This window comes from Bos taurus, chromosome 20, assembly GCF_002263795.3.
Source record: "Bos taurus isolate L1 Dominette 01449 registration number 42190680 breed Hereford chromosome 20, ARS-UCD2.0, whole genome shotgun sequence".
In the NCBI taxonomy this organism is placed as follows: Eukaryota; Metazoa; Chordata; class Mammalia; order Artiodactyla; family Bovidae; genus Bos; species Bos taurus.
The window spans coordinates 28331076-28351357 of record NC_037347.1 but is presented as its reverse complement, the minus strand read 5'-3'; the positions used below and the strand labels follow the sequence as shown (position 1 = coordinate 28351357).

Here is a 20282-nt window from a genome sequence, read left to right as displayed (position 1 = left end):
CCCCTTTCAGTAGCTTGGAGGAATTGTACCTCTTTCACACATCCTTGAAGGAATAATTCTATCTAGTTGTAAAATGAGATTGAATAGTCTAAATGAGGAAGTGGGAACGTTCAGTGATCAGGGACAGAGACAGCAAGTTTTTGTGATCATTTAGAGATGCCAGTCATTTTTACTAGAAGATCAGAAATTAAGAATGCAATTCATTTAGTTTAAACAAAGATTGCAATAATAATGGTGGAAAGAGCATTATAATAAATTCTAAAATCTTAGTGTCATAATCAGTGATTTGATTCACTTACAGGTAACCTTAGAAAATCACATCTGCATTCATTCTTGCAAAAGTAAAACACTATAATTTATATATTTTTCCTAATTAAAAAACATTTTCTTTTTACTTTGCTTCTTATAGCCAAATGGTGCCAAATGCATTCCAATACGAGACCGTGGCTTCCTAGTGCAGGTATGAACCAAGCCCCTGAAATAGTTTAGCCTTTAGTGGGTTTTCAAATCCTTCTTGAACTTGACTTAATTCTTTCTCTTTATTGTCTTATTCAGACAATTGAGTTTGCTGAACAGCGGATCCCTGTGTTGAATGAGTACTGTGTGGTTTGTGATGAACCACATGTATTTCAGAATGGCCCCATGCTTAGGGTAAGTTCTCACTGGTGGAATGTTGGTTTAGAACAGAAATGAAGAAGGTTAAGATATAAACAAGTAAATAATTGCATTTACAGTAAATGCTCTCTATGGAGTCAATTATTTAATACACAAAGTTGTATAGTTTTGACAAATGTATCACTATTTCTGAAGGACTCTGTGAAAGATAACAAGCAATTTCAATTTAGGAAAATATTTCTTAACTGTATTTCTTACATGCGCCTATCATCTTGCTGTTGGTTTGTCTTTATATATCTCTGTGTCCATCCATATTGATATGTATATATATGTAAACTTGTAAACACTGTTTTTTTTTTTCAAAACCACTCAATCTACAATACTTAATGTAGGAGGTATTCCCTCGCAGTTCAGTGGTTAGGACTCCATGCTTTTATTGCAACGGGCCTGGGTTCAATCCCTGGTCGAGGAACTAAGGCCCCACCAGCCATGCAGTTTGGGAAAAAAAAACAACAGAAGAAAAAGAGTAAGATATTTAACATAGAGGGAAATGAGTAGTCCTTATTCCAATTAGAAGAGGTATATATAGTAGAATCAGAAATAAAGATTTTTTTTTAAATGTCTACTCACACATTTGTGGCATTATTAAGGAAGTATGGAAATAAGAATCAATGTGTAAATGGTATTTTGGGGGATAATTATCCAATTAAAAATTTTTTGCAGTTTTTTTATTGAGATAAAATTTGTATAAATAAACAATTCATTGTTTTAATGTGTACAATTCAATGTTTTTTTTTTTACTTATATTCTCAATTTTGTGCAATTATGACTACTTTCTATAATTCCAGAATACTACTTTCTATAATTCTATTACCCCAAAAAAGAACCCCCATAAATGTTAGTAATAACTCCCAATCTTCCCTTCCCCTCATCCTCTGGCAACTACTAATATATTTTCTGTCTCTATGAATTTGCCTATTTTAGAAATTTCATACGAATGGACATTAAATTATATGTTATGTGGCCATTTTTTTCACTTTGTAGTAAAATGTTTTTGAGGTTCTATATAGTGTGTCTCATAATTTATTCCTTTAATGGTGGAATAATACTCCATTATACAGCTATGTGACTTCTGTTTATCCATTCATCAGTTAATGGAATTGCTGGAGACTTGTGTTGACTCTGTCTGTTTTCGGAACTAGCAAACTATTTCTGACAGTGGCTGTGCCACTTTAGATTTCTAACAGCAGCGTATAATGGGGTTCAAGTTTCTCCACATCTTCACCAATACTTGCTATTCACCTCTTTTTTCCTCCAACTATAACCATCCTATGAATTGTGAAGTTGTAGCTCATAGTGGTTTGCTTTGTCCTTTGCTAATGACTAATGCTTTGAGCTTCTCTTTATGTGCTTATTGGCCATTTGTATGTCCTCTTTGGAGAAATCTCTTTAAATCCATTGCCCATTTTTTAACTGGATTGTTTGCTTTCTGTAGTGAGTTCTAAGAGTTCCTTGTGGCTCAGCTGGTAAAGAACCCACTGCAGTGTGGGAGACCTGGGTTCAATCCCTGGGTCTGGAACATCCCCTGGAGAAGGGAACTGCTACCCACTCCAGTATTTTGGCCTGGAGAATTCCATGGACTGTATAGTCCATGAATCAGAGTCAGATACTACTGAACAACTTTCACTTCACTTCAAGAGTTCTTTATATATTCTGAATTCTAGATCATTATCAGAGATATGATTTGCAGGTATTTTCTCCTGTTTTGTGGGTTTTCTTTTTCTTGACAGTGTCCTGTGACAAACAAAACTTTTAATGTTAGTAGAATCCAGATTTATCAATTGAGGTATTGCCTAATCCAAGGTAACAAAGATGTATGCCTATATTTCCTTCTAAGAGTTTTATAGTTTGTATCTTACATCTAAGAGTTTTATAGTTTGTATCTTACATGTAAGACATTGAGTTAATTGTTGTTTATGGTATGAAGAGAGGTTCAGATTCCTTCTCTTGCATGTGGATATCTAGTTGTCTGTGCACCATTTGTTGAAAAGACTATTCTGGCCTCATTAAATGATATTGTCTCCCATGTGGAAAATGATTTAACCATAGATGTGTGAGTTTGGACTCTTGATTTTATTCACTGATTGTATGTCAGTTCTTATACTTGTACTATACTATCTGAATTACTGTAGCTTTGTAGGAAGTTTGGAATCAAGAAGTGTGAGTTTTCTAATCTGAAGTGTGAATTTTGTGCCTCTTCTAATCAACATTTTACTAGAGGTTCTAGTCAGGCAATTAAGAAGAAAGAAATAATAGAAGGTATCCAGATTAGACAGGAAATACTAAAATGATATCTATTTGCAGATGATTTATGCACCATGTGCCAGATACTCTGGGTAGATATTTTGCATGCTTGAGTGCATGCTCAGTCGCTTAGTCACGTCCAACTCTTTCCGACCCCATGGACTGTAGCCTGCTGCTGCTGCTAAGTCGCTTCAGTCGTGTCTGACTCTGTGCGACCCCATAGACGGCAGCCCACGAGGCCCTCCCCGTCCCTGGGATTCTCCAGGCAAGAACACTGGAGTGGGTTGCCATTTCCTTCTCCAATGCATGAAAGTGAAAAGTGAAAGTGAAGTCGCTCAGTCGTGTCCGACTCTTCGTGACCCCGTGGACTGCAGCCTACCAGGCTCCTCCGTCCATGGGATTTTCCAGGCAAGAGTACTGGAGTGGAATGTCATCGCCTTCTCCAGGACTGTAGCCTACCAGACTCCTTTATCCATGGGATTGACCAGGCAAGAATCCTGGAGTGGATTGCCATTCCCTTTTCCAGGGGATCTTCTTGACCCAGGGGTTGAACCTGCGTCTCCTGCGTTGGCAGGCAGATTGTTTACCACTGAGCCACCTGGGGAGCCCGAGGTATTTTGCATATTACTTCCTTGTTTGATTTTCACAGAACTCTGTGGTTTAGGTATTTTTATGCCCATGGTGCAACCAAGGAGATTAAGATTCAAAGAGGGTAGGCAGTTTCTTTAGTATCCTCCTCAGCTGTGTGACTGGAAGCTGAACTTTGAACCTGATTGTGTCCAATTTCAAAACTGCACCACCAACATTTATTAAATGCTTTATGAGTATAAGGCACTATGCTAGAGTCTGTTGCACTTTTTAAGAGAAATTTATCATATGTGTTTGAAAAGATAAATTATAAAGCCTGGAAACAGGTAGTTTTATTAGAACACTTTTGCCTTTCAAGATTTATGTAATAAAAACGTATATACAGCCATTAATGAGCACAGTTGTCTGTCAGGTTTTATGATATATTTGTTTCATTTTATTGTTTTTGGAAAACATATAAAAAAAGTTTTTCTTGCCCCTCATATGCTATTTTTAACAGTTATTCCTCTCAAAGAGATATATTGCTATTCTGAAACCAAATTAACTGACTCAGCATTTATTTTAGTAAAGATTTGTACAAGATTGTTATTTTTATTCGATACACAGAAATGTATAGTTATGCTGAAAGGAGAAAGAATCATTTTATCATGTTCATTTATCCCACTAAGAAGGCTCATCTTTCTTTTGTTTGTCATTGTGCATCTGTGGACCTTGATTTATTTCTTAATCCATGGCAATAATATTTTCATTGCAGAATATAATAGTCATGTTATTAATAGCATAAGCTTTTTGGTGTGTTTTTTTGTAATCGTATTTTTGAAGTGCCTTACATGGATCTTCCCTGGAAGCTGGGCTTCCCTTGTGGCTCAGCTGGTAAAGAATCTGCTTGCAATGCAGGAGACCTGGGTTCCATCCCTGGGTTGGGAAGATCCCCTGGAGAAGGGAAAGGCTACCCACTGCAGTGTTCTGGCCTGGAGAATTCCATGTACTGTACAGACCATGGGGTTGCAAAGAGTCGGACATGACTGAGCAACTTTCACTGCATGGCTTATCTTATTTAATCCTTATAATAACCTTCTGAGGATGGGTATTACTACGCCTGCTTTATAGATGAGGAAAACAGTAATTTTTTTTAATGTCACAATGCTAGTAATTGATAGGGACAGGATTTGAATCCTGGCAGAATGGCACCAAGGCCATGGTTCTCAATCATAATGCTACTCTTGACTTACATACTTGAACTGACTACTTTCACGTCCTGGAAATTGACTACACTTGGTGTTGGGAGTTTGCTCTTCTCAGTTTACTTACTGGCAGTTCATTCCAATAATAGGTGATAGAAAGATCGTAGTTGATATTAGTATTCTCTGTGCCTTCCTCCAAGTTCTCTTTTACTTTATCTCTGTCTTTCTGCACCAGTTAAGTATGCTGTCTATTTCTAGAAAGGGAAATGTTTTCATAAAAGTGAAGACAACATTTTTAAATAAATATAGTTTATCAAGAGGTTTTATGTTGCTGTAATTCAGGCTGATATCTAAGGAAATCAGAAACCTTACTTTCTTAAATAGTAAGATAAGTAACACATGAAATCAGATCAGGAAATGAAAATAGAGAAACATCTCATATTCAAAGGAAGAAAAGTAAACAGAATACCTCCTTGTTGTATTAAACAGATATTTCACTTAAATCAGGCATATTCATTTTTTATTTCTTATATTTCCATTGCAATGTATTTTGCTATAATTTCAATAATGTTTAGTGATTCATTTCAATAATATATAACAATTTTTATAAATGTAATTTCCTATGGATAGTAATCAATAAATGGACTCATTGGTCACTTATTCTCAGCCCATGTAACACATTAAAAACTGCAGTAAATCCCCAAGCTATAAAAAAGAGACGTTATAGCCCCATGGGTGATTAAATGGTTAGATAGAATTGTTTCCATAGATTTTCTGCCTCATGTTTGTTACATTTGTTAGATTTCTCTGTCAAAATTCAAACTGTTTCTCACTTTTTTCTTTCTTCAAGCCTGATTGTTTTTTAAATGACATAAGTCTCCATTTACTCCTATTTCCCAAATGTCCTAAAATTTTAGTCACTAATTTCCTGTTCTGTCACTTTCCTCAGAGGTCTAGGCAAGCTTGTCACACTTTTGCAACATGAGGAACTAAACTACTTATTTAGAAATACCACAAGGCTCTGATTTTCTCTTTTGTTTACAAAGGTTATAAATATCACTCTCAGGTGGGTTCTGACATGTGATACTTTAGATTTGCATAAAACTCACATTATCAGGTGGGTTGTTCAGAGTCCCAGAATTTCAGTTTGGCAGTATGGTCTGCAATCCCATCAGAAAACCAAACCAAAACCAAACCACTAGTTGATTTTGGAATCAACTAGAGTGTTAATACAGTAGACTGTTTTGGTGATGCTTTAGAATGTTGATTTTGGACTTCATCAAGTGTGTTTGCAAAAGAGGAAAAGGAGGATTTACTGCCAGAATCACCACTGTTTTTATCAGCCTGTAAATTCCTAGTGCCCTTGTCTTTTTGTTATACTCACCTTAAGCCCCATTCTTGGATCAATGCAGGTGTTTGTCTTCTCTGAGCCCTGTATGTGAGCTGCTGAATCCTATTGGAGAAAACCACTCACGTGGTTGCGTGGCTTAGTGTCCCGACGAAGTTGGAACTTTGTCAGTGACACTGGGTGTGTGTTCCCTGTGTCCTGGGTTAACAGACTTTCTTGTTTCCCACATTAGCATGTGATAAAAGAATTATGATCTTGTTTTCTTCTCCTGCCCTGTGGAAATGTGCCACATTACTTGCTTTGTGTTATCAGGCCTGAGATTCTCCTGTCACCTCTTGAGAATAATGCTCCATCCCACTAAAGTCAAGTCAAAGAAACCCATGAATCGAATCATTTTTGTACCCAGTTTTGCTGTGGACCTTAGACAAATGTTTGTAACTAAGATTCTTGTTACAAAGAACCTTAAGAGTTAGTAAAGTTAACAATACTCATAGTTTGGTCATAGCTTAAGGCACTCCCAAGACCAATCTTGAGAAAATGAGTATGTGGGTAAACCTAGATATGTCCCATTTTTACCTAAGAGGAAAACAGGTAGGTCTTCTTATGTTTATGTCTGACCTTCATACCTTAATATTTAGGGAATGAATGAAAAAGCATAGCCAATTTTCTCCCCCCAAATCCATTTTGCAGAAATTAATGTTGCAAGTTTTGACATAACAGGTCAAACTAAATAATTTCGCCAAAAAACTTTTAGTTAAAACATAAATATTTTTACATCCAAATTGAGCAGAAATTGGTTTTAATAATCAAACAACAGCTTTAGTTTTATGAGACAGTAGGGATCAGCATGTATATTGAGGCCTAACCAGGCCTGATCCTATTTCATTATGGATCTATCTTGATCTCTGTGGGATTCCTGTCTTTCCTAATTGACAGTAAATCTTGCCTTGCTCCAAATGTGTCTTTCTTCCAAACCATTGACGAGAACCCAAAATACTGACTATAAAACTGGAAATACAAAAAATTAAGGGCTTGTAGGTTTTGTGTCGGAGAAGGCAATGGCACCCCACTCCAGTACTCTTGCCTGGAAAATCCCATGGATGGAGGAGCCTGGTAGGCTGCAGTCCATGGGGTCATTAAGAGTCGGGCATGACTGAGCGACTTCACTTTCACTTTTCACTTTCATGCATTGGAGAAGGAAATGGCAACCCACTCCAGTGTTCTTGCCTGGAGAATCCCAGGGACAGAGGAGCCTAGTGGGCTGAGGCCTATGGGGTTGCACAGAGTCAGACACAACTGAAGCGACTTAGCAGCAGCAGCAGATTTTGTGTTTCTTGTTGATATTCTTAATTATTCTCATGTGTTTTCAACACTAGTTTTTTTTTTTTTAATTATGAAGTTGTATTTACATTGCTCATTTCTATTTTAGCAAGAAATGCTTTAGAAACAAATTAAGAATTTTGATAAACCATTGGTATGAAAATAAAGGTACCATGTCATGATACGCTTCAATGAAAATTCTTATTAAACACATATTTCTGTATATAGATTGAGTTAACATAAGTAGAAGAGACAGGGTTTCCCAGCTGGCTCTAGTGGCAAAGAACTGCCTGCCAAGCAGGAGATGTGAGGGACATGAGTTCAATCTCTGAGTCAGGAAGATCCCTGGAGGAGGGCATGGCAACCCACTCCAGTCCTCCAGTATTCTTGCTTGGAGAATGCCCATGGACAGAGGAGCCTAGAAGGCTACAGTCTATAGGGTCACAAAGAGTTGGACACAACTGAGCAACTTTGGCACATTATCGAGCTTACCTAATAGTGTTAATATTTCAACAGCTCTCTATACCTCAAGGAGATTTTATAATCTTTATCTCACTCGATTCTTCTCTCTTGGTCCTTTATCAACCTGGTGAACTGGATCTGATTTTATGTCTGTTTTATAGCTAGCAAAACTGAACTGTGCACATAAGCTCCAGCTGGAACAACATCCATGTTCATCTGTTTTATATATTAGGCTTACATGAAATATTTTGTTTGAAAAAAATGATCACAGCAAAAAGGGTTTGAAAACCACTCACCTACACTGTGCTATATATAAATACATAGCTGGATTCTGAGTTGTGTTATTTCTGTTTTCAGTAGGAAGTAATCTAAATTCATTGAAAACACAAGATTTCTAAAATGCAGTTAGGTTCTAAAATATTCTTTAGGGCTTAAAATCATTTTTTGAGTCATGTTTTTACTGCTCACATTTAAATTGTTTTGATTGAAGTAAAATTAAAAATGTATTCATTTTAGCTTAAAAATTTCTAAAATAAATCTTAATTTAGGGACATATAAAGTTCCCCATGTTTTTAATGGTGCAGAGTGAATGTTATATTGCAGATATAGTATGTATATTATGTGTAATGGCAAGAGGGACTTGCCGTGGTTTTACAGTTTAAGTTATAGGGACTAATTGTTTGAAGGCAATATAATAGTATAATATTAAGAATAAGTAGTATTTTATAAATTGAAGCTAATAGATTTCTTGTAAACTTGAATTAGTAAATAATGTACATTTCGGGTGATATCTAGGCATGTATACTTTATTAAGTCATGTTTAATAAAACATACAGTTTTGCTTATCCAGCAGTAGCTATTCCATGGGTATGTTTTATTTTGAATTGAGACTGGAGTTTTCTATGCAAATAATATAGTGATAGCAGATTTTCTTGGGAGCAGGGCACTGGCTGGCAGTATGCTCAAGGTGGGAGAATGCTAATTGCAATATAACTGTATATTTTATTAAGGAGGAATGAATCACTTGCTTTCCTGGAATAGGACGTCCTTTCTGTGAGCCATCTAGTCTTGATTACTTGTGATTTGAGAACTTTCTTTTAGTACGCCATCTTGTGTTGACATTTTGAACTCCTCTCATATAAAATGTGGATAAAGTTATCTACAAAAACTAAATTGGCAAATAATTATCTGAAAATTAAGCTTATTTATATCTTGAATACTCTATTGACTGTTCTAGTAAAATGATTGATAGATATAACATTGTTATTTTAAAATTCACTGGCGTTTATTTAGTGTGCTGGTGGTGGTGGTTAGTCTCTAAGTCGTGTTTAACTCTTTTTGTGACCCCATGGACTGTAGCCCACTAGGCTCCTCTATCCATGGGATTTGCCATTTCTTTCTCCAGGGGATCTTCCTGACCCAGTAATTGAATGTGTCTCCTGCATTGGCAGGTGGATTCTTTACCACTGAGCCACCTGGGAGCCCCTACTATGGTACATAAATTAATAGCAATATTATTACCTCTATCATTACTATTTTAAAAACAAAGATAAAATTATCTTTATAAGAATATAATGTAGAGTTCTACTTCAGATTTTTCAGAATGGTAATACCATTTCTTGCCCCCCTCCACAAAGTTTTCTATTGTACCTGATTTCCTTCTTCAAACAGTTGCAGTAATAGGATATTCTTAGAAATCAGCCTTGCAGATTTGAGTATGGGAAGAAAGGCCATTTTTCAATGAAAAAAATGCAGGACAAGAAAAGGAATATTTATAAAAATATGAAGCCATCAGTTCAGTTCAGTTCAGTTGCTCAGTTGCGTCCGACTCTTTGCGACCCCATGAATTACAGCACGCCAGGCCTCCCTGTCCATCACCAACTCCCGGAGTTCACTCAGACTCACGTCCATCGAGTCAGTGATGCCATCCAGCCGTCTCATCCTCTGTCGTCCCCTTCTCCTCCTGCCCCCAATCCCTCCCAGCATCAGAGTCTTTTCCAATGTGTCAACTTTTTGCATGAGGTGGCCAAAGTACTGGAGTTTCAGCTTTAGCATCATTCCTTCCAAAGAACACCCAGGACTGATCTCCTTTAGAATGGATTGCTTGGATCTCCTTGGAGTCCAAGGGACTCTCAAGAGTCTTCTCCAACACCACAGTTCAAAAGCATCAATTCTTCGGCGCTCAGCCTTCTTCACAGTCCAACTCTCACATCCATACATGACCACTGGAAAAACCATAGCCTTGACTAGATGGACCCAGCTTTATCATTAAGATTGTACGTTTATAATTTAAAATAATGGGTCAATTGATAAATCCATGTGATATGGAGATTTAGAGGTTGGAATGGAAATAGGTCTGGGAGGAGGATGAATCAGCAATGCAGGAAAAACCATTCAGAAAAGACTGAACTGTTGCTCGTTTGTTAGTCAAGATAAAGACTAGGAGGTCTGGGCAAAATTGGTAAAAAATCATTTGAGATGAAGTCAGGGTGGCCCATGAATTCCTAGGACTGGGGACAAAGTATGCGGATAGAATATTCAAATTTCAAATAATTACGTTCCAGTCTAGTTTAGCAGAGTATTTGTTTCATTTTCCTCTATACTGTTTAATAAGGCAACAATTTAATGCCAAAAATTAGTTTCTACTTTATTCCCTGAATATGTGTGTGAATATACATACATACATATATATATTAGGATGATCACAAAATAAATATAATTAACTATCCAAGGTTCAAAAAGTCAGACATAGGAAGACAAATATCATATGATATCGCTTATATGTGGAATCTTTTTAAAAAGGTTATAAATGCACTTATTTATAAAACAAAAGTAGAGTTGTGCATGTAGAAGACAAAGTTACTTAGCGCAAATAGGGGGAGGGATAAATTGAGAAATTGGGATTAACACAAGAGTATATATAAAATAGAAAACTAATAAGAACCTGCTGTATAGCACAGGGAGCTCTACTCAGTACTCTTAATGGCCTATATGGAAAAATAATCTAAAATATATGTAAATGTATAACTGATTCATTTATTGTATACCTGAAACTTACATTATAAATCAGTTATACTCCAATAAATTCTTTTTAATTTAAAAGAAACTAAAAAAAATTTTCCAGGGTTCAAATAAAGCATTTTAAAAATGATCATTGCTCGTATATATTAAATGAGCCTTATCTTGATATTCAGCTTTAGAATTGATGGATTTTTGGTCATAAAAAACTGTATGGTTATTTGGCAACAGTATTATTAAAAACAAAGCACCTTCTGTGTCTCTGTTTACTTCCTCAGTGAACTTTGGGTATCTGGAATATGAATTAATTCCTGTGGCCCCTTAATGATTTCCAATGCTTACCTTCCCCTGGATTCTTTTTTGTTTACAGTTTCATTATACTCAAACACCAATATAGTGTTTGACGCTATAGTAAGTGTGCAATAAAATGGTTGCTCTCATTATTTCAGAACATACCATGCTCCCAGAAAGTAAACAAAAGAAACAACCCAGTGTCAGTGGGAGAAATTGAGGGGCAGCCGTACATACACATAGATACACACGAAAAAATAGGACAAGATTGTTAAATGCTAAAGTAAAAGTAGTAGAAATTGAACAGTCTGCTCTAAGTTTATCCAAGTGCATACAGCAGTGTATGCTTGAGTCTGGATGAAGAACTTTGTCCAATTAATTCCCTGCCATAGGTAGTTTTTCCTGATGTTTCTGAAATAGAAACTGTCTTTTTAAGACTGACAAAGAAAATACATCAATTTATTTGGGGGAAAATTTTCTTTCAGTTCAGTTCAGTTCAGTCGCTCAGTCATGTCCAACTCTTTGCGACCCCATGAATTGCAGCACACCAGGCCTCCTTGTCTATCACCAACTCCCGGAGTTCACTCAGACTCACATCCATCGAGTCAGTGATGCCATCCAGCCATCTCATTCTCTGTCGTCCCCTTTCCTCCTGCCCCCAATCCCTCCCAGCATCAGTCTTTTCCAATGAGTCAGCTCTTCGCATGAGGTGGCCAAAGTACTAGAGTTTCAGCTTTAGCATCATTCCTTCCAAAGAACACCAGAAATCTTTGTGTGATTGGCTTTTTGTCTACAAAGCCACCACGTGGGTCCATTCTCAGCATAAAGGGTGCTTAGTATGGGGCTGTCCTTCCCCACTAGTTAAGCAGTGGACGAAGTTATCCTCTGAAGTCAGTGAGCATGGGAGCAGTGGCACTAACAAATACGTCTCTCTGCTGTGCCGGGCACCACAGGCTGCATCGTGTTAGGCTTCATCAGCTACCTAATGCGATGTAACTCGGGAGATGAGATAAATCAAACAGATGACACTGTATTAGATTTGAAAGATGAGAGCTCTTCCAAAGCAATTGCAGAGTGTATATTTCAGTGCTGTTGACTTCAGGAGGTTATTGAAGTCAAAATCTTTGCAACAAAACAAACCAGTCTTTCAAGAGTTAGGTAGCAAGTAAGCAGAGTCATGCTTATTTCTTCTGGAGAAAATTACCTAGGAAGAAATGGAATTCTCCTTTGTAGATTTGTTTTACACAGCTTTGGGATTGAATCTCATTTTTTAGTATATCACCAGCTTAGGTATCTGCTTTCAAATGCATCTTCTGTGCAAATGTGTATTAATTTAAATGCATCTTCCGTGCAAATGTGTATTATGCAAGCAAGATGGACTTTCCACTTACAGAATATATTTTGTGTATGCATGCTCAGTCATGTCTGACTCTGCGACTGCATGGACTGCAGCCTCCCAGACTCCTCTGTCCATAGGATTCTCCAGGCAAAAATACTGGAGTGGGTTGCCATGCCCTCCTCCAGGGGATCTTCCTGATCCAGGGTTTGAACCTGCATCTTCTGTTTGGCAGGTGAATTCTTTACCACTGAGCCACCTGGGATAGATCCAAAGGATATTTTCACATATTGCTAAATCATTCCAAGTGCAAGTACCTAAAACTAACTGAATTGAATTTTTAATCATATTTTTGACTATATCAGTAAAATGGCTATTTACTAATTGTTACTTATATTTAGAAATTCAATTTTTTAAAATAAAGTGATAGTTCTTTACATCCCCTCTCCAGTTTTATTGAGATATAAGTGACATACAGCACTGTATAACTTTAAGGTATACAGCATAATGATTTGTCTTACGTGCCTCATGAAATGATTATCACACTAAATTTAGAATATCCATCATCTCATATTAATACAAAATAAAAAAGAGAAAAGCAATTTTTCCTTGTGATGAGAACTCTTAGGATTTTAGTCTCTTTTATATGTAACATAAAAGCTGGATTTAGAAAAGGCAAAGGAACCAGAGATCAATCAATTTGCCAACATCCATTGGATCATCAAAAAAGCAAGAGAGTTCCAGAAAAAGATCTACTTCTGCTTTATTGATTACATCGAAGTCTTTGACTGTGTGGTTCACAACAAACTGGAAAATTCTTAAAGAGCTGGGAATACCAGATCCCCTTACCTGCCTTCTGAGAAATCTGTATGCAGGTCAAGAAGCAACACTTAGAACTGAACATGGAACAAAACTGGTTCTAAATTGGGAAAGGAGTATGTCAAGGCTGTATATTGTCACCCTGCTTGTTTAATTTATATGCAGAGTACATCATGTGAATTGTCGGGCTGGATGAAGCACAAGCTAGAATCAAGATTGCCAGGAGAAATATCAATAACCTCAGATATGCAGATGACACCACCCTTATGGCAGAAAGCAAAGAACTAAAGAGCCTCTTGATGAAAGTGAAAGAGGAGAGTGAAAACGTTCGCTTAAAACTCAACCTTCAGAAAACTAAGATCATGGCATCCATTCCCATCACTTCATGGCAAATAGATGGGGAAACAATGGAAACAGTGAAAGACTTAATTTTGGGGGGCTCCAAAATCACTTCATATAGTGACTGCAGCCATGAAATTAAAAGACACTTGGTCCTTGGAAGAAAAGCTATGATGAACCTAGACAGCATATTAAAAAACAGAGACATTACTTTGTCAACAAAGGTCCATCTACTCAAAGCTATGGTTTTTCCAGTGGTCAGTATGGATGTGAGAGTTGGACTCTAAAGAAAGCTGAGCGCCAGAGAATTGATGCTTTTGAACTGTGGTGTTGGAGAAGACTCTTGAGAGTCCCTTGGACTGCAAGGACATCCAACCAGTCCATCCTAAAGGAAATCAGTCCTGAATATTCATTGGAAGGACTGATGCTGAAGTTGGAACTCCAATACTTTGGCCACCTGATGTGAAGAACTTACTCATTTGTAAAGACCCTGATCCTGGCAGGAGGAGAAGGGAATGACAAAGGATAAGATGGTTGGATGGCATCACCAACTCGATGGACGTAAGTTTGAGGAAGCTCTGGGAGTTAGTGATGCACAGGGAAGCCTGGTGTGCTGCAGTGCATGGGGTGGCAAAGAATCGGACACAACTGAGTGACTGAACTGAACTGAACTGATATGTAACATGCACCAGTGTTAATTATATTAATTATGTTGTACATTATGTCCCTAGTAGTTATTTATCTTGTACTTGGAAGTTTCTACCTTTAGACCACCTCCATCCAATTTCCTCTCCCTCTACCCTTCCACTTCTGGTAACCACAAATCTGTTCTCTTTTTCTATGAATTTATTAGTTTTTGAAGTATAATTGACCTACATAGAACACTTTGATAGTTCCTGGTGCACAATGTAGTGATTTTATATTTCTGTATATTACAAAATGATCACCACAGTAACTCTAGTTACTATCTGACACCATAAAAAGATGCTACATTATTATTGACTGTCTTCTTCGCACTGTGCATTTCATCCCTGTGACTCATGCATTTGATAAATGGAAGTTTGTACCTCTAAATCTCCCTCATCTGTTTTCTCTCATCCTACCACCTCCTCCCCTCCTGGCAACCACCTGTTTGTTCTCTGTGTCTATGACTCTGCTTATATTTTTGTTATTCTTCCTCATTTGTTTGTTTTTTTAGATACATATAAGTGAAGTCATACAGTATTTGTCTTTCTCTGATTTATTTCAGTGAGTGTAATGTTCCTGCAAATGGCCATATTTTATTCTTTTTTGATGACTAAGTGGTATTCCATTTTATTTATATATACCACGTCTCCTTTATCCATTCATCTATAAATGGGCACTTAGGTTGCTTCCATACCAAGACTAGTGTAAATAATATTTATATAGTATTTCTTCCTTTTTAAAAATGTTTGTTTATTCATTTATTTTGGGGTGTGCTAGGTCTTTGTTGCTGCACAGACTTCTCTCTAGTTGTGGCGAGTGGAGGCTGTACTCTAGTTGTCTTGTGTGGGCTTCCCATTACGGTGGCTTCTCTTGTGGAGCATGGGCTCTGGGTGGGTGGGCTTCAGTAGATGCGGCTCCCCGGCTCAGGAGCACAGGCTCAGTAGTTGTGGCTCCTCGGGCTTAGTTGCGCTGCAGCATGTGGGGTCCTCGTGGATCACAAATAGAACCCGTGTCTCCTGCATTGGCAGACCAATTCTTTACAACTGAGCCACCAGGAAGCCCCTCTTCCTTTTTATTAATAATATTCTAAAACTTTGCATTTTCTATTTATTATAAAGAATATCATACATTTAATTTAGGAATTGAACGATGGTAAAAAATTGTTGAATTGATTCCCCTTTCTTTTGTAGCCTACGGTGTGTGAACGAGAGCTGTGTGTATTTGCTTTTCAAACCCTGGGAGTAATGAATGAAGCTGCTGATGAAATCGCAACTGGAGCTCAGGTACTAACACATGATACTAATTATTTTATATTTTGATTTGAAAACATTATTTATTCTGCCCTTCTTTTGGGCAAATTTTTGGTAGTTTCTTGATACATTGAAAAAGCAAACCGGCATTTGATATTTTTAGATAGACACTGCAGTTTGCCAACTTTATCTAATGTGTTTTGTCATTTTGCAGTTGGCAAGAGAAGTTAAACCAACTTTAATTGTTTGAAAAATAATTGCATTTCTTTTTTATATGGTGAAACTGAGCTACCAAAGCCCTTGCACTTGCATTATGTAAAATTTATTTGTAAAGTTACAGTGCCATAAAATGGAAGCCAATTTATTTTTAAAACTTAGGTGAAAAGGTAATGGGCAGAACATGTAATAAAAAGAGAGCATTCAGTTTTACAATAGCAGTGTTTATAACATAGGAAGAAAAGTATAAAAACAAAGAAAAAACTTGGAAGTAGAGCAGCATCCCATGTTTCTGGAAAGGAAAAAAAACAATTGTAAAGATGCCAAAATGTATTACATCATGTAATTCATTAAAATTTCAATTAGTATTTGTTCATTTATTGAACATGACTGAAATACTAATAGATGAGAAAAATTCCAAAAATCAAAAAATAGTGAATGTTAATTAAGGGAGGCTAGACCAACCAAACACAAAGCCATATTATGTAATCCTGTAGTATTTTAACAAAATACAGTACTGGCAAGGAAAGTACTGACTAGAAAGTCTGGTAATCCCCAAAATTGTTCAAGTTTTAAATACATTTTTTATATATTAAAGGAGGTATCACATCATGTCATAAAATAAAAATGGTTTAGTGTGATGGAAACAACTGACTTGCAGCAATGGGGGGAAGAAACACTTTTAGGTCTTTACCCTTGTGTGTAAAATCAAATTCCAAAAGACTTAGACTTTAAAAGTTTAAGTATTGCTTTACAAGTGTTTAAAAGTATTATATCTCAACTGGAGAAGAGTCAAATTAAGCATGTACCACTTATGTAGGGCATTCGGTTCATGCATTTATGCACATATAAGAAATCATAAAGAAAAAACAAGAGATCTGAGTCCATACATATTTTACATCTTTTACTTGAAAAATATAGTGAGCACTAAGAGCTAACTATGAAAAAGTGTATTTTGCTACTAACTTAATTACATGGAAGCTCATAAAAATAGAGAGGAAAAACATGAATATCATTACAAATTAATACAGGAAATGAATGCACAATTCACAAATATGAACCTGTAGTTAGTAAAGAAACATGAGAAAATATTTACCTTCACTAAAAATCAAAGGAAACTAAATGTAAGAGAATTTTTAAAAACTCACAAAGATGGGTGGGAAGAATGGTCATACAAGAGACATATGGTCATCATTGCAGTAAATATCAAATGCCTGCTGTGTAACAGGTGGTACACTAGACTAAGATAAAGCAGTTAACACAGACAGCCCAGGCCTCGTGGACTTACACTCCCTTAACCTAATTATTTCACTGATGAGCTAAAATGAGATGCAAACACTTGATGAAGTTTTAAGGGTAGTATTTGTGATGTAATGAGTTACAAATGAAAATGATGCAAACAGTAGAACATTGACCAGTTGTGATATGGAAAAAATGATTCCATGACTAAAATAAACTTTAAAAATCCAGCTTAATATTACCTTTGCATCCAGTGTGTGCAAATTTGCATACTGAAAGTTCTAAGAATCTCTAAAACTGAAGAAAATGACTAGCCTTTACTTAGAGGATTTCTCAAATGTATCTGACTGTGGTGAGTCTTTTCTTTTTTTAATGTAAAAGGTTTTCTCATCCCTTGGAAACTAATATTGCGCAAAAAAGAAAAGATACTTTAATTTATGCTATGTATAGCTATGTAAAAATAAACTTTACACAGGTGTATATGAATATGTGTACACAAATACATGTATTTTCTCATGGGTATATATGTATGTGTGTATGTATATGTATATATGTATAATTATTTGAGTAGTATGGTTAACATTTAAGCATTTTACTGGATGTAAATTGTCTTTCATACAGTTTAAGCAGAGAAGAAAGTAAAGTAGAAATAAGGCACAATTGATTAGAAGGAAAATTAACCTCTTAACAGTAGGCTAAGTTGATAGAATAATAGGTGCTTTTTCCCCCTCTAATTATAGATACATGTCTAAAAATAATGGATCTTAAAGTGAAATTATGTTTGGATTATGTAACAATAGTAACAAAACACAAGTTTTCACTTAGATCAATTTAATGATTTAGCTCTAAAAATCAATATCCAAAAAAAAAAAAAAAAGAGAGAATTTAGTGATTCTACTTGAATGCCAATGCAGAATATTCTTTTAACCTCTTTAAAGATATACCCCTGGAGAAGGAAATGGCAACCCACTCCAGTGTTCTTGCCTGGAGAATCCCAGGGACAGGGGAGCCTGATGGGCTGCTGTCTATGGGGTCGCACAGAGTCAGACATGACTGAAGCGACTTAGCAGCAGCAAAGATATACCCCAGTATTCTGGCTGTAATCTTAAAGATTACGTGTAAATGGATTCTTTTTCTAAATAGCACTGTATCTCTGTGGTCTTGTTTCATCAGCTGACTCTTGAATTTTTCATGGGGCTCTGAGGAGCTCTGGAGGTTACATGAACATTCTTTAGAAGGATCTGCAGGAGACTGGTCTGGGAAGAGAGTGTGTCAACAGCTGGGATTCCAGGCCTCCAAATACTGCTTTAACTAGAAGGCAGCTCCATTTTATTTTATTTCTTTTATGTACTGGGGCTCTTACATACAATTTTCTTTAAAAACAAAAAAAGAATTACTATTGAAATGCTTGAAAGCCAGTGGTCTACAATTTTAAATTCACCTCTTCTCCAAAAAAACACATCATTTTATTCCATGGAAAAGTTATCATCTGCAAATAGAATACAAATTCAAAAACTATAGTATAAACCTTTCTTTGTGCCAATGTTCCAAATCTGACTACTGTAATAGATAAACTATTAATATGGTATACTTTTAGTTCTAACTCACACAACTGTCTGGTTAGAATGTTTGTTGGGTAGCTCTGATCGTTGAAGGAAATGGATTCTGTCCACCATGTGGGTCTGCTGTTTTCAACATGTGGTGTATAGTAGAGGGGAAGAGAGGAAAGGAGCACTGTCTGTCCATCAGCTCAGCCCCTTTCTGCTTACTGTCCATGGGTTAAGATCAGTCATATGGTCTGATGTAGACAAAAAGGGTAGAAATATTGCTTGCAGAGCAGTTGCTTCCAAGCAGCAGCCCTATTATACCTTGGAAGCAATGTATGAAACTTTGGTGGACAGCACAGGATTTTGCCAGAGTAGTTGCACTGTTACTTTGAAGTTAGTTTAGGATGTATATTAACAAAAATATTCTATTAGTTAAATTCTCTACCCCTATATCTCTTATTTTCATTATAATTTACTTTGAAATTATTGGCAAAACAATGCAGTGATTTGGGTAGTTTTGATTTGAAGCTTTTGGCTCAAGGTATTTAATTAAAATATTTGATTGAAAGGGGAACATTTATCAGGTTATTATTGTATCCATTTTTTGCCTTTTTTATTGTTGTAAAAAAGACATAACATAAATTTACCACACTAATCAGTTTTAAATGCACAGTTCAGTACTGTTATATTTAACACTACTGAATATTCACATTGTTATGAAACAGATTTCTGTAACATTTTCATCTTGCAGAACTGAAACTCTATACCTGTTCAGACACTCCCATTTTTCCCCTACCCACATCCCTGGTAACCACTTTTTTTTCTGTTTCTGTGAATCTGATTACTTTAGATGCTTCATGATTATAGTCAGTAGTATCTGACTTTCTGTGACTGGCTTATTCGCTTAGCGTAATGTCCTCAAGGTTCATCCATTTTGTAAGAGGTGACTGACTTTTCCTTCTTTAGGCTTAATAATATTCCATTACATGTGTCTGTAGCATTTTGTTTATCCATTCATCCATCAATGGATATTTTGGTTGCTTTCATCTCTTGTCTATTGTGTATAATGCTGCTGTACAGGGGTGTACAAACATATCTTAAAGATGTTTTCACTTTAATTCTTTTAAATATGTACCCAGAAGTGGGATAGTCACTTCCAGCAGGACCCTTATGGAATTTCTATTTTTAACTTTTTAGAGGAACCTCCAGACTGTTTTCTGTAGTGGTTGCACCATTTTACAATCCCATCAACCCTGCACAAAGGGACCGATTTCTCCATATGCTCACCAACACTTGGTATTTTCTGATTTTTGATAATAGTCATCCTGATGGTTGTGAGGTGGTATCTCATTGTGGTTTTGATTTACATTCCTCTGATGACTCAATGGACGTGAGTCTGAGTGAGCTCCGGGAGTTGGTGATGGACAGGGAGGCCTGGTGTGCTGCGATTCATAGGGTCGCAGAGAGTCAGACACAACTGAGCGACTGAACTGACTGACTGACTGATGACTAATGATGTTGAGTATGTTTCATACACTTTTTGGCCATGTGTATATCTTCTTAAAAGAAATGTCTGTTTAGTTCTTTTGCCCATTTTAAAATGAAGGTATATAATCTTTTGTTGGTGAGTTATAGGAGTCCTTTATGTACTTTGGATATTGACCACTTATCAGATAAATTATTTGCAAAAATTTTCTCCCATCCCATGTTGCTTTTTTC

General features: G+C 36.4%; 1 protein-coding gene across 3 annotated transcripts in view; it reads left to right on the top strand.

Moving 5' to 3' along the window:
• Positions 1-20282, top strand: part of PARP8 (poly(ADP-ribose) polymerase family member 8) — a 196852-nt gene that overhangs the window by 144227 nt on the left and 32343 nt on the right. For all 3 annotated transcript variants that reach the window (XM_005221535.5, XM_005221534.5, NM_001192298.1), the window contains 3 exons: positions 410-460; positions 556-651; positions 15502-15594. In XM_005221535.5, the coding sequence (XP_005221592.1) occupies positions 410-460; positions 556-651; positions 15502-15594 (240 nt within the window). The remainder of the gene's footprint in view (positions 1-409; positions 461-555; positions 652-15501; positions 15595-20282) is intronic.